The sequence below is a fragment of the Varanus komodoensis genome, unplaced genomic scaffold, assembly GCF_004798865.1.
Source record: "Varanus komodoensis strain SLA01 unplaced genomic scaffold, ASM479886v1 scaffold77, whole genome shotgun sequence".
In the NCBI taxonomy this organism is placed as follows: Eukaryota; Metazoa; Chordata; class Lepidosauria; order Squamata; family Varanidae; genus Varanus; species Varanus komodoensis.
This window is the reverse complement of record NW_025336442.1, coordinates 1,437,756-1,451,127: the sequence shown is the minus strand read 5'-3', so window position 1 is coordinate 1,451,127 and position 13,372 is coordinate 1,437,756. Positions and strand designations below refer to the sequence as shown.

Below are 13,372 nucleotides of genomic sequence, written 5' to 3'. Positions count from 1 at the left end.
TTCAGCTTCTTTTTAAAAGACAGAACCAAAGGGAAGGTTCCCTGCTGTCTGTTTGGCTGTCAGAAACGGCGTTGCTCAAATATCGCCTGGTGAAACAGGTCGCCTTTGTTTCCCTGCAGTATCCGTGCAGCTCCGCAGCCGAATCCCTTTCCAGAGACAGCCTTGGGGCGAATTCCCAGTGATGGCAGGTGGTGCCAAAGGTGGTGGGCAAGGCCAAAGGCACAGGGGGTTGGGCCCAACCCAGCACGAAAGCCGCGGACCCCTCCGAGCAACACCTGAGGACCCTTGGCTAATGGACTGGGCCTGGGGATCCTGCCCCCTCTGCCCTGGGATCATGGCCCCTTTTCTATTTTCTCAAGAAAAACTGCTGTGGGAGTTGGAGTCACGGAGTTGAGTCCGAGTGATGAAAAAGGTGCAGGCGATGGGTGAAAACCAGACTCCGCACTCTCAACACCGTACGCGTCATCTGGTGCAGAAATCCGGCGTAAGTCCGTCCTCTGGTTGCCAAGGGTGGCCATGCCTGGGACGGCTGCTGGGCTGAAAAGATCCTCATGCCGGTTTCCTTGGCCGGCTTGCCCTTTTGGGCTCCTCGTTTGGGGTGTGGGGAAGAAAATGTGAGCTGTCTCTCATTTAGTGTGTCTCTGCTGGTCCATCCCGCCGTCCCCTCCCCTGGGAGGAAGGTCTTCTCTGCTCAGCCGCTATCGCAGGAGTGGACGCTCTTCCCGCTGCAAGTCCCTCGGTCCCGTATCAAAACTGAGCATGGTCCACCTCGTCTAGCCATGACGCGGGGCTGGCGGGGAAATCCGGGTAGCCCCCGCTGCTCCCCGTGGAGAGGTCTGAATTGGGTCCGTTGCCCCCCAGCACCCTGATCGGCTGAGCCAGGCTCTGTCCTTGGCCCACGATGGCCAAGCCACTGTCAGGGTAGACCAAGCCGGACAGCAGCGGCTGGTGGCTGGGCAGAGCTGGCGACGGGGGGATCCCGTACGGGCTGCTGGAGCGCAGGTCGTGGAACTGGTCCTGGGACGGGATGCTGCTGCGCTCCAGGGAGAAGCTGCCATTCGTCCCGGCCTGGCGCCCCAGGGCGGGGGAGTTCTCACCCAGGTTGCTGTAGAGCCCGTTGGAGTGGCTGATCTCCGATATTGAAGGCTCATCTGGAGTGGGGTGGAGGGGAAGAGGCCGAATAATGCATTAGAGGGTGTGCCCTCCTGGACTCACCCGCGGCTACGTTTCAATCTGGTCTTTCTTCCTCCCAGGACGCCAAGACAGCGTACATGGTCCTCCCCTCCCTTTAATCCTCACAATGACCTTTTTGGGTAGGTTGGGCAGAACCCAAAATCTCCCAGCAGCTCACAGCCAAGTGGAGCCCACAACCGAAGGCCCCAGCCCAACCCTTTAGGTACCACACCACACTGACTTCCAAAGATGCTGATACCTTTGGAATCAGCGAGGCCCCAAGCTCTTCCGCACAGGATCCCCACAGGGTGTCTCCAACATCAGTGGGACAGGGTGTCCACCCCAGGAGCCGTCCATAGTGCTGAACCTATTTGGGGTCGCGGCACAGCACCAAGAACAGCTCCTATATGTTTCAGACTAAAACATCGTCTCACTGACTGGAGCCAGCAGCGTCCACTGCCTACAGAGCGAGTGTTTTTCTTCCATCCCTTTCTGGGAATGATGAAAAATATAGTCCAACATATCTCCCTGTGCCTCTGTTTTGAAACAGACTGGATTCCCAGGAGAGTCCCTGGCTTCCGCTCGTGTACCCCTTGGCCCAGGCTTCGTTGCCTACCGGTGAAGGAGACCTCCGCGTCACTGTCGGGGCCTTCTTCCTGGATGCTGTCCTTATCAGATTTGGAACTCCCTCTTGACCGCTTCATGTTTCTAAAGTATTGTCCCCATCTTTGTCTCCCAGCATCTTTCTTCAGGCGTTTTTCTTTGGCCCGTCTGTTCTGGAACCAAACCTAGGAAAAAGCAGGTAAGGCTTAGTTTAAATCACCAATCTGTAAGTCAGGAGTGTGGAACCTTTTTAGCCGATCAGTGTCAACATGGACAGGCTGGAAGGACCCATGGCCTGACTCAGTAGAAAGCAGCTTCCTATGTTCCTAGTCAATTCAGAATCATGAGGACTAGAAACTTATTTTTATGGGAAAGGCAATCACTTCATGGTAGGGCATCTGCATTGCAGGAATAATACTGGGATGGATGGACCACAAGGATGCTCAGGATAAGGAGTTTCCCGTGCTCCTGCGAGCTCCTTCCCCAACAGCTACACCCATCGCTCACCTGCACCACCCTCATATCCAGGCCTGTTTCAGAAGACAGCTGCTCTCTCACATGCCGGGCTGGCTTGGGTGAGTTGTTGTAGGCATTTTTCAAGGTTTCCAGCTGCTTGGCTGTGATTGTCGTGCGGGGCCTCTTTGCCGTGGACTCAGCTTCTGCAAACAACCCCAGGAAACAAGGCATAAAAAGTCTGGAAGCTCCTGAGAGCAAAACTCTGATTCACCCAGACCCCTTAAAGCAGCCCTCAGCCAATCCAGGCTCTTGGCTTTTGCAGCCAATGGAATAAGCATAAAAATTATGGCATCTGAGATGAGAGTCATTTTCATGAGACTTAGATAGCGTTCTGCCAGTTAAAATCCACTGATTAATTACTGCGTGTGTGGAGGGGTGCCCGATGCTCATCTTAAACACATTATCTGACATCTGGCATTTTCAGTTCCTCCATTTGCAAGCCAAATAGGAGCCAGCTGTTGGTGCGGCAGCTAAGAAACCTGCGCCAGAGGTATTTGAACGGAGGCTGGGCGACTGCCTGTTGGTGCTGCTGCGGTGCTGCTGGGGACTGGCCGAGATGACCTCCAAGACCCCACAATCCGCCCCATGATCACGTGATCTTGCTGTGGGGAGCTCCGTGGCTTCCTGGGGCTGACCCCAGCTCAGGCAACAGGCACCCTCACCAGATTGTGTCCAAGGAGTCTTGTAGCATTATTTTAAACCCCCTTTTTCTTTTGTCCTCCTTAATGATGAAATTACATCAGTTTGAGCTCTTCGGAAGACATTCAAGGCCTCTAGCAAAAGTCCGTAAAGAAGTTCTTCTCACAGGAGAATTTAAGGGAAAAAAAAGGAAGTGTACACACACACACTCTTTAAAGATGGCTTGCTCCAGCCAGCATGTGACCTTAGCAGAGAGGGAAACACATTTTCCTCGGAGCTATCTAGGGCTGCGATCGTCCCCTCCTGAGCGGCCCTCCCTGGGGAGAGCCTTAGACTTGAATGGGTACTTATGACCCGCTCGCTTCATCAAAAACCGGCTCCTTTGTCGATCCCGCTGCCTGCACTTTCGGCTTCTCCTTGCCAGGTGACATGGCTGGGAACGCTCTGGCGCTGAGTGCCTGCGTTTCCAAACTGACCGCATCACCGGCGAACATGGAAGGCTTCCCACCCAGATCAGCCGCCATCCGCAGTCTGAAGCAGTAGCTGCTGCCCAGCTCACTCGCCGAGGTGCCCGCACCCCGCACGACCTGCGACTCACCTCTCTGCTTGGCCGTTTCGTAGTCGGCTTTGCAGACCAGCCGGCTGTCTTCCATCAGGTAGAATTCATCTCCCGTGGCCAGTTGCCGCTTGCACACAATGCACGAGAAGCAATGCAGGTGGTAGACGAAGTCCTGGGCTCGTCGCACAACTTGGGTTGGAGGGATTCCTTGCTGGCAGGCTGCACACTTCGTCCCAAACCGCCTGTTGGCAGAAGCCCAGGAAAGAGAGAGAGAGAGAGGGAAGGAGGGAGGAAGGCAGGCAGGCAGGCAGGCAGGCACCCTCTGCACCACCAGGGGACTTCGGGGCTGAGTGAGGGGCACGGGGGCAGCTATAGCAGAGGCTCTTGAAGGGCTTTCAGACATCACAGTAACCCACATTCCAGGGCTGAATAGGGACTGCAGGCGAGTAGCCATTGAACCACGTGTTGCTGAAATGTTTGTTATCGTGTTTTCTGAACCCAGAAATCAAGGGTTGACTGTGGACTGTTACTGAACCGTATGGTTGTTGCTGAAACATAGATGTTCATGTTGTCTTAACCTGGTAGTGATAACAAACCATGGTTTGTTAACCACAAACAGCTCCGAGTTCATGATCCAACAAGTCATGGGTTGTCTTCGTAATGTGTGCTTTCCTCACCCTGTCCCCACCATGAAGGGCCTCTCTGGAGATCAAGAAACAAGCGAGTATTTAGGCTGCATTCATTTTGCCTCTGACCCACCAACTGCTGGAATTCATCCCAGCCCAAAGCTTTTCTGAAAGGGGCTGAGAGAAGCTCAGCATCACAGACCCAGAAGCAGAGGCGGCCCAGGAAATTTTGCTGCCCCAGGACGAGGGCGAGGGAGAGACGGAGGCCACCTCTGGTCCTATGAGCAAAAACTCGGTGGGCCGACCGGCGGGTATTCCTTCAGCGCCGGCGATGAGACCTCTTCCGCCACAGCGCCTGAAGGCAGTGGGCTGCCCAGGAGGCGGCAGGAAGGCAGTCCTGGGGGACAGGCGTGCCTCCCCCCGCGTCGCCCCCTCCTTGCCGCTGCCGCCCGAGGCGATGTCCCGCTGCGCCGAACGGCCTGGCCAGCCCCGCTCCGAACGCGGCGTCGCGCCCCGACCTACCGCGCGAGCAGCCCGAGCTCCGGGGAACTGTCCGTGGTGCTGCTCTGCGCGGGGGGCCCGGGTCTTGCAGCGCCGCAAAACCCGGCGCGGATGAGCCACCCCGGACGCGCCCGCGGCACCCCCTCTCTCCGCCAACTCACTTGAAGAAGTCCTCCTTGCAGTAGACGCTTTCCCCGCGACTGAAGCATTTCTCGGCCAGCTGCACCTGGCAGTCGTGGCACTTCAGGCACTTGCTGTGCCAGTGGCGGTCCAGCACCTTCAGGATGAAGCGGTCCGCGATGTGCTGGTTGCAGCCGGCGCAGAGCGGGAAGTCTGGGGGCGACACGACCAAGAGCGGTCAGGCTGGGAAGGGCCCGCCGGCGCCTCGCCGCTTCTCGCGACGCCACGCGAGGCGAGGCCCCCGCCCCTTGCCGCCCTGGCGCCCGGAGCCCGCAGAGAGTGGGGAGAGGGGCCCGGGGGCCAAGGCCCCAGGACCTTCTCGCTAGCGGGGGCAACGGTGTCCTCGGCCACCCAGCCCTCCAGTCTCCCCGTGCCTCCGAGCTCGGCCGTGATCTGTGCCCGCTCCAGGTTTTGGGGGGCCCTTGACGGGAGCCCGGCAGCCGGCCCTTCCCGGGGGCTCTGCCTTCCCTCTGCCGTGGCCGCCAGCTGCTGCTGCTCTCCCTGCTCCCAGCTCCCTCTGGCTCACTTGCCAGGCGAGGACAGCCGGGGCCAGGCGCCTCCTGCTCCCTCCAGCTTCTGAGCTCCACCGTGCCCTGGGCAGGTGAGCGAGCGGGTTGCGATGGGGATGAAGAGGAGGGGCGGTGGGATGCTGCTGTGCCGTGGGTCTCCAGCAGGCCCCCAGCCATGCCCAGCCTCAGCGCTAGCTCCAGTCCGCCCCGGAACGCAAGCAGCCCTACTCGCGAGCCATCCCCGCTTGGAGGTGCGCTGTGTGAATTCACTGTTCTCCATGAGATAGAGACGCAGTGTGAGGCAACCGCGTTTTCTGGCTCTGAATTTAAACGACATTGAAGCAGTCCTCAAAAAGAGGAGGGGAACCTACCCTTCCCAGGACCGCGTGCTCAGGAGCAATTCTCATTTGCCTGCGCAGTGGAACTTGCTCTTAAGGAAGTTCGCAGAAGCTCGCAGTCCGTGACCTCCCTGGCGGCGAATCGCGCGGGAGGGTCCATGGATGTGGCCTGGAAACTAACCTGCCTCCTCACGTGCAGCATGTGCCCGCTCGGAGCCCGCGGACAGAGGCACGCGTGTCCTCCCGCCCAGGAAGCCCCCGCGCACTTGCGCGCGCGGCCAGCCTCCTCCCCGCGCCTGGAGGCTCGGCTGCCCTGCTGCTTTAGGCTCGAGTTCACCCGGCGAGATTTCGTTTAACTCCGTCCTGTGCTGATTGTTTTCCTTTTCACTTGGACTGTTTTATCATTGCGATAGGCTTTTGTTATACAAACCAATGTGAGAGGGCTTCTGTTCTTTCAGGCAGCACAGAAATATTACAAATATATATTAATAAGTATTAATACAACAGTGCCTCCTGACCATGCATCCAGGACCCAAGTACGCTGCTTTATCTCATCACTGAAATGCCAGCATGCTTTACAAACTTGCTTTCAGGTTTCTCTGTCATGACACCCATCTGGAAATAACAAGTTTCCAAACATAACTAGTAAATTGTATTTCCCCTTAAAAACAAGATAAAGGAGACTAATAACTCCCCCCACTTGGGAGGAGGAAAAATGTCTTTTCTGTTCGAGGTGAGTGTTTAACGTTGGCATAAACCATACGTGTCATGGCAAAAGAACAACAAAACAAACCTTATTTTGATTTGGTGAACATCTGGAGATCTCAAATCGCCCATCCATTTTTTAGTTCATACGATTGTGAGATAGAATCTATATTTTTTAATTTAGTTAAATATTAGTTATACTCCATTGTTCAAGATACCAGATTTTGTTCAAGATAGATATCCATAGATAGATACTAAATATATTCAGTATTATAAACTTGAATATTGTGGCACCTTAAAGACTAGCAAATTTATTCTGCCACAGATAAAGTGACACTGTCCAGTCTAGGTCATTTCAATGGGTCTACTTTATGTTGGACTACCAAATACTACCTGGGAGATTCTGTGGGCTGCAAACAGCATTGAATCTCTCAGATGCCTCTGATGAACTGAACACCGTCCACAAAAGCTCATGAGTAAAATCCAAAGTTACTCATAGGCAAAGTAGAGCAGATATGGTTTGCAGCTGCTTAAATTGCTTAAAATGTGTATATTGAATGTTTATGTTGCTCTTTATTTGTGGTTTGCAATTTTGTGAATTGTTATGTGCTTCCCAGACAGATTTGGCTATTTACTGGTATAGAAATGATGATGGTGGTGATGATGATAAATCCATAATTGTTGTTGTTGATGATGATAAACATGATGATGATGATGATGATGATGATGATAAGCAGCAGCACCGGATCGCAGCCTTCACTCTTACCTACAAGCAAGTCCCACTACCACGAATTTTTACCATGAAATCACAAAGATGTCTACTCAAACGTAAGACCGATTCCATTCAAGGGGTCTTACTCCCAGGTAGCTATTAGAGACTTGCTCTACACTCTGAAACCCAGTGGGGCTGAAAGCTCGTCTTACATCTTTGTGTTGCGTGATTTGCGTACAGATCCTACTTTCGCTCCTGCCTGTTTAGAACCCTCTCGCTTCCCCCTTCCAAGAACCCTTCTCCTTTCCATTTAAGCTGCCAAGAACCGCGTGAGGTGGCTCAGGACCGTCCTGGATTCTCCCGGTGGGCTCCGAAGCCCGCTGGGAGCCCCACCCCGATCCCGCGGACCCGGCCCATGCCGTGCTGCAGCTCAGGATCCCCAGGGACTCCCCCTGCAACAATGACGTCCCACGAGGGTTATTCTTCAACACCGCTGGGTTTTGACCAGACGATGAAGAAGAAGAAGAAAAGAAAAATGGGCATTGCGTTGTTTTTAGAAGAAAAGTTGGCACTGGAAACGGCAGACTGGGAAGAGAGGGAACTACCTCGGTCAGCCCAGATCAGTGGGTTCCACTCGCGACGAGGCAACCCGAGAGCCAGCAGGCAGGCAAGCGCTCGGGTTGGGTTGCCGGATCAGCGGCTGACAGACGCTGGGCAGGAGCCGCTGGGCAGGATTGTGGCCACTGCCGGGGCAAGGACTCGGGGTGAAGACGGTGGGGTGGGGGCCCTCCGCTGCGCCACACTTGTGGCGCGACGGGGCGCGGAGCACCCCGGGGTTCGTCTGCAGTCCTGCATCTCCTCATCACAGCCAGTCTTTTTGACCTCCGTGGGATGGGATTAGTATGAAAGGAACACATTCCCATGGCCACGCTTGACCAGCTTTGCAGAAAGGTGCGGGGACGACAAATACAGAACAGCAAGCTGACCCCTTGTCCCTCATTCCCAGTCCCACATTTATTTATTGTATTAATACGACTTATTAATTTTAATATAATGAAATTTCCAAGGGTGCCATGCTTTTTAGACAGAAACTAAAAGTCCAGGGGAAGGTTGTGGGACCTTTTCTTGCCTAGACACAGGTAGGTTTGCACCTGAAACAGATTACATATGAATATGAAAGATCACCATTTAAAATACAACCATTAAACATGATTTCAACTGCAACAGCAATTTTTAAAAGCCGTGCAAAGAACAACCCATGCGGAATAGCATACGAGTAATTGCAATTGTCTCGTTTCAAGAATTGCATTGCGGGGGTCAGGTGCTTTCCTGGACCTGGAAAGAAGAAGCAATGCCGGTGAATTCGTGCTAATAACTCGGGCCCATTTTTTTCTTACTGGTGATTCATTCAGCTGGGTTTTCGATGTATCTGTTTTGCAGTGTGCAGTATCTTTGCCTAATCGAATGTTTTCACAAAAGTTTCAGCCTTTGTAAACCACCCTGTGAATTGGCTATTGGGCAGTACAGAAGTCTAATAAATGAAGTGAAATGCCTGTTTATTCTGGCTTTATTTGATCTGTGCGCCACCTTCCCACCAAGACAGAGCAGCCTTCAGGATGGTCCACAATAGCATACGAACAATTAAAGCAGTAACAACACAGGTGCATTCTAGCGCAAGGGAAAGTGCATGGACGGAATGCCAACAATTCCGAAAGGCGAAGCTCCAGCGGACCCCCGGAATCTTCGGCTGGCAACTCCCAGGGTTCCTGGCCACGGCCCAGGACTGATGGGAGTCGAAGTAGAAGCCCTCTGAAGGGCAACAGGTTACCTTCACTTGAAAGGCCGGCGGTCAGGACGCCAACCCCCCAGGCATCACAGCAGCACAAAAACCCCATGAATTCTGGGGCACAACCAGGTCAGGTTTTCACTGGGTTGCGGTCAGAGGGCCAAACGAATTAGCAGGAGGATGAGAAGGACGGGGGCAGAAGAGGAGGCTGGGAGCCCCCACCCCCCGGCTGGGGTAAAAGGAGATGCTCATCGCAGCCAGTGTGTTGGACTCTTGGGTTCGATGGGGCAGAAGGAGACGAGATACGGCCACTTTCCTAAGCCTAGCGTCCTCCAAATGTGTCGGACCACAGTTCCCATCATCTGCCAGATCAGTATCCCCCCCACACACACACACACACACTTGGGGGCCTCCAGCTGCATGGGATTTTTTTACAGACAGAACAAAAACCACCAGGATCTTGGGCCCCAGGAGCTCTTTCTTCCCGCTCCCCCATCCCAGTTTCCCCCTCCCTGGTTTCTAGCACCCAACCTGACGAAGAGCCTCGCAGGACGCGGAAGCCTGCAGCCTCTTTTCCCACGCCTCTGTTGGTCGCTTGTGGCCAGCATTTGAGCTGGGACTGGGACTGGGACTGGGACTGTGGGGGGCGGGGGAGCCTGTGCCAAGTCCCTCCTGATGCTCGCTGGCGACTTTGAACCAGCCTCTGACACTTAGTTTACCTGCCAGGTTGTTGTGCTGTATAATTACTTCATCTTACCATTTTATTTATTCTTACAATTATATCATGCTTACATTTATACCCAAGGAGGCCAACCGGGAAAGTTGAGCCCATGGGTAGAAGCTCTCCCATGGGGGATTTTTGACTTTGGAAGCCCCCAAGAGGCTTATGACCTAAAAAGAAAAGTTACAACTTTAAAAGAAAACTTGCGAGAAGAACCAAATGAAAACCCAGCAGCAGCTCAGCCCCAAAACCCCAAAGGCAGAAGACAGAAGTTTCCTGGGCTTGTCGAAAGCCTGCAAGGAAATCAGGCACCGCACCCTTTTCCTTCCCAGGGAACCATCCTGGCCTTGCTGCAGCGCCACTAAATATCTCCTTCACCCTGTGCTTATTTTTTGATTATCAGTAGTAGTAAATTGATAGTTAATATTCTGTTTAATGTGGATATGCCTAATAGTCGTATATTTAAGCACTATTGTGTTTTATCATCATCGTCTTCATCTTCATCATTCTATTTAATTTTAGTATTCCTAAACTGTACCAGTTAAAGAAAATGTCATATTATGATAGTAATAATAATGTTAAAATTATGTTAATTTTAATATTTCTAAACTCTGCCAGTTAGGAAAGTTACTGTTATCCAGTAATGACAATAGTTATACATGCAAAATATTCTATTGATTTTAATATTGCATGTTTAGGAAAGCTATTAGTCCACAGTAATGGTAATAATACGATTTTCATCTGCAAAGCAGTTCCTGGGAGATAAGTGCTGATCCGGCCATTTGCCTCCTCGCTGGCGTCTGAGTCTGCCTCAGCTGGGCATCTGGGATCCGTTGAGGGGGGTATAACATGAGTAACCCACGGAAGCCCGGTTTGGTTTTGTTAATAGGAAGCAAAAGCCCTCCGTATCCAGACAGATAAACTGGTTTGGGGCTAAAGGGAATTTTTAACAGGGTTCTGTTTTTTCCTGCTTCTTCCTTCCTTGTGTTTGGTTTCGCTTTTTAAAGCATGTGTTCCTTGGCATATTTTTAATCAGACCCTGTTGTTAATCTACGCCTTATCTTCGCGAGCCTCGGTGAGTCCGCTGCTGGAGGAAAGGCGGCATACAAATGTACCGCATGTTTGCAGCGCAGCGCGTTTTAACGGCGGGGGGCGGAAACTGACTTGCAGGTCCCCAGGGGGCAGCTCCGGGCCCGCTTTCCCGGGAGGAAGGGCCAGTGCCGTCGCTTCGGAGCGAATCCTCCCAGGTAGGACCTCGTCTGATAGTGGAGGCGCGCGGTGGAGTCGATTAATTGCCCTGGGGCGTGGAGCGGAGGGGCGCCCCGGACCCCCGAGGGCCGCTCCCCCGCGAGAGAGGGGACCCTTCCTCCAGCTGGCCGGGGGAAGCGGCGGGGGCCCCACTCCCGGACGCCCCCTGCGCCGTGGGGGAGGGACCCTCCACTTCTGAAAACGTGCCCCTGCGCCCCAGCCTCTGAGAAACCTCGCCTGTCCGGAGCCTTCGGGGACCAGCAGGGCGCCTCGGGCCACGCGCGTGGCGGGCCGGGCCCCCAGGTCGCGCCGCTGCCCCCGCTGCTCGTGGCGGTTCCCAAGCTGCGTCTGCAAGCCCCTCCCCGGCTCCCCCCCCCCATTTGCCTGAAGGGCGCGCGCCCGGGAGAGGCGGCGCGGACCGATTTGCCAGGGCGCAGCGGGAGGAGTGGCAAGGGGGGGGAGCGGGCTGGTCGGGACCCCAGGCCCCAGCGGCCCAGAACCCCGGCGGTGGGGTGCGGGGGCCCTCACGCCTCCAACCCTGCTGGTGCATCAGGTCGAAGGCAACGTATGGGTGGGGCTGTTTTCAATAATTAACAATTATTTCGGACTGGGAGGATTTTAAAAACTGATTTTAAGTTTTTTTAAAACATCTTGGTTGGTCTCAAAAAGGCAGGATAGATTTTTCAAGACATTACTGTGTGACATTTTGGTAGTACCAAGTATTTTTAAAAATCCCTTGTAAGCGGAGATAGGATCGCGGCTTTAAGTGTTTGGATGTTTCTAGCCCTCGTGAGGAATAGCGCTGATTAGAAGCGCGAAAAGCTCAGAGCGAAACGAATCCCGCGGAAGGGTTGCGGCGGGCGCTGTCCATCCAGCCCTAGACCCGCGTGCGAGTAAATCCTATGAACTTAGTGGGGCTTACTTCTGAGCTAACACGCTGGGGTCTCCCTGCTGACCGGCTTAGGGAGCGGGCAAGTATGAGCACACGCAAGGCAGCGAAAGAGAAAGTCAAACATAAACGGGCACATGCAGAATCACGCGCAGAGACCGAATCAAAGCACAAAGGGCACCCGTCAAAGCCCACCCCGGCGCACCACTAAACGAGCACAGGCCCAGAAAGAGCGCGCAGGTGAACACGCAGGGGCCACAGTGCAGCCCCCCAGCCACGCAGGTCCCCGCGCCAGGGAGAGGAGGAGCGCCCAGCCTCCGTTCTTCACCCTTTCCTGGCCTCGGCGGCGCCCTGGGCGACGCACCGGCGCAACCGCGCTAGATTCGCCATTCACGCCTTCGCCGACCTTTCCCCAAGTACCCAAGCGCCACGTCCCCCCCCTTTTTTTAATCGAGGGCCTTTTTTGCTGAGTGTGCGTTACACCGTTTCCCCTCCCTTTGGCTCTTCTGTGCCACAAGGGAGGGAAAGACATGGGGGGGGTCGTCCCATTTCTGACGCGGAACACGAGCGTGGCGCATTCAGGGATGGAAGCCCCCACCGCGAACTTAGCTGCCGAATGAGAAGGGCTAGGAAGGCCAGCCTAAATGGCGAAGAACCATCTGATAAATAAAATTCAAGATAAAAGACTAAGGTGGAAAGAATAAAAATTATACACGAAAAAATGAAAGGTGCCCGAGCTAAAAAGAAGCACCCAGCTGAATAATGCACACGTCACGCCCGTCGATACCTAGGAATAGCATGGCTTGGCTTTCAGGAGCGACCCGCCGAGGCTTCTCCGGCCAGGGGCAGGTGCGCCCGCCCTGGCCGTTCAGCTCCCCGCGCCGGGCGCGCAGAGCGGCCGATTCTGAGGTGGAACCCAGTCGGCCTCGCCCTCGCTCTTGCCAGGCGGCCCCTCTGGGCGGAGGGGGGCCGACCTGCTGGCTGTGGAGGGTGGGGGTGTCGACCTGGGTCGAAGCAGGCCTCCTCCTTCGGCCGGCCCGTCGGTTCTTCTCAGCTGCCGCGGGTGTCCCCGGCCGGTGGAAAGGCGAGGTCGGAACCAAGGAAGCGAATCGACAGACGCCCCCGAAGGGAGGCAGCCCCGGGGGGATGCGAACGGTCCTCGTGAGAAGAACGGAAGGGGCGAACCGCGGCCCCTTGAGAGGCGGCTGCGGATGATGGGAGCCGCTTGCTGTTTCCCTTGTCCTTACGCCTCGATTAGCATCTCCCCTGGTTTGGTTGGGCACCTTGAGTCATCGCTGCGGAGATGGGAATTGCAGTCCCACACAGCGGGAAGGCCGAGTTGACCAGCCTTGGCAGCTGCGAGGAGCCACGCGGGCTCGCCGGTGACCCCCATGAACGCGCTGCAAACGGGGGGCGACGGCTCAGGTCCGCGGAATAAACACAGGCGCACATCTGAAGAGGTCACCTGCTCTCCAGTCCGCGCGTGCGTGTCGCGCGCGGATCCCACCTCCTAAGCACGCCCGTTTGCCAAATGGGGGGTCTGGACGGGGAGCGGAGGGCAGTTGATTTGTGGGGCGGGGGGGGCAGCTCGGCGAGAAAGGGCGAGGGCACAGGCGGTCCGAGAGCCCGCTCGCGGGGAATCGAGGGCACGGCGCTCCTCGGCGCTC

The 13,372-nt window shown here is 55.1% G+C and overlaps 1 protein-coding gene across 1 annotated transcript in view; it reads right to left on the bottom strand.

The window, feature by feature from the left end:
* Window positions 1-747: 747 nt before the first annotated feature.
* Window positions 748-13,372, bottom strand: part of LHX3 (LIM homeobox 3) — a 14,798-nt gene continuing 2,173 nt past the window's right edge. Inside the window, exons 2-6 of the mRNA XM_044453054.1 lie at window positions 4,779-4,950; window positions 3,530-3,732; window positions 2,284-2,435; window positions 1,790-1,961; window positions 748-1,151 (exon numbers count right to left, since the gene is read on the bottom strand). Of these exons, the coding sequence (XP_044308989.1) occupies window positions 748-1,151; window positions 1,790-1,961; window positions 2,284-2,435; window positions 3,530-3,732; window positions 4,779-4,950 (1,103 nt within the window). The remainder of the gene's footprint in view (window positions 1,152-1,789; window positions 1,962-2,283; window positions 2,436-3,529; window positions 3,733-4,778; window positions 4,951-13,372) is intronic.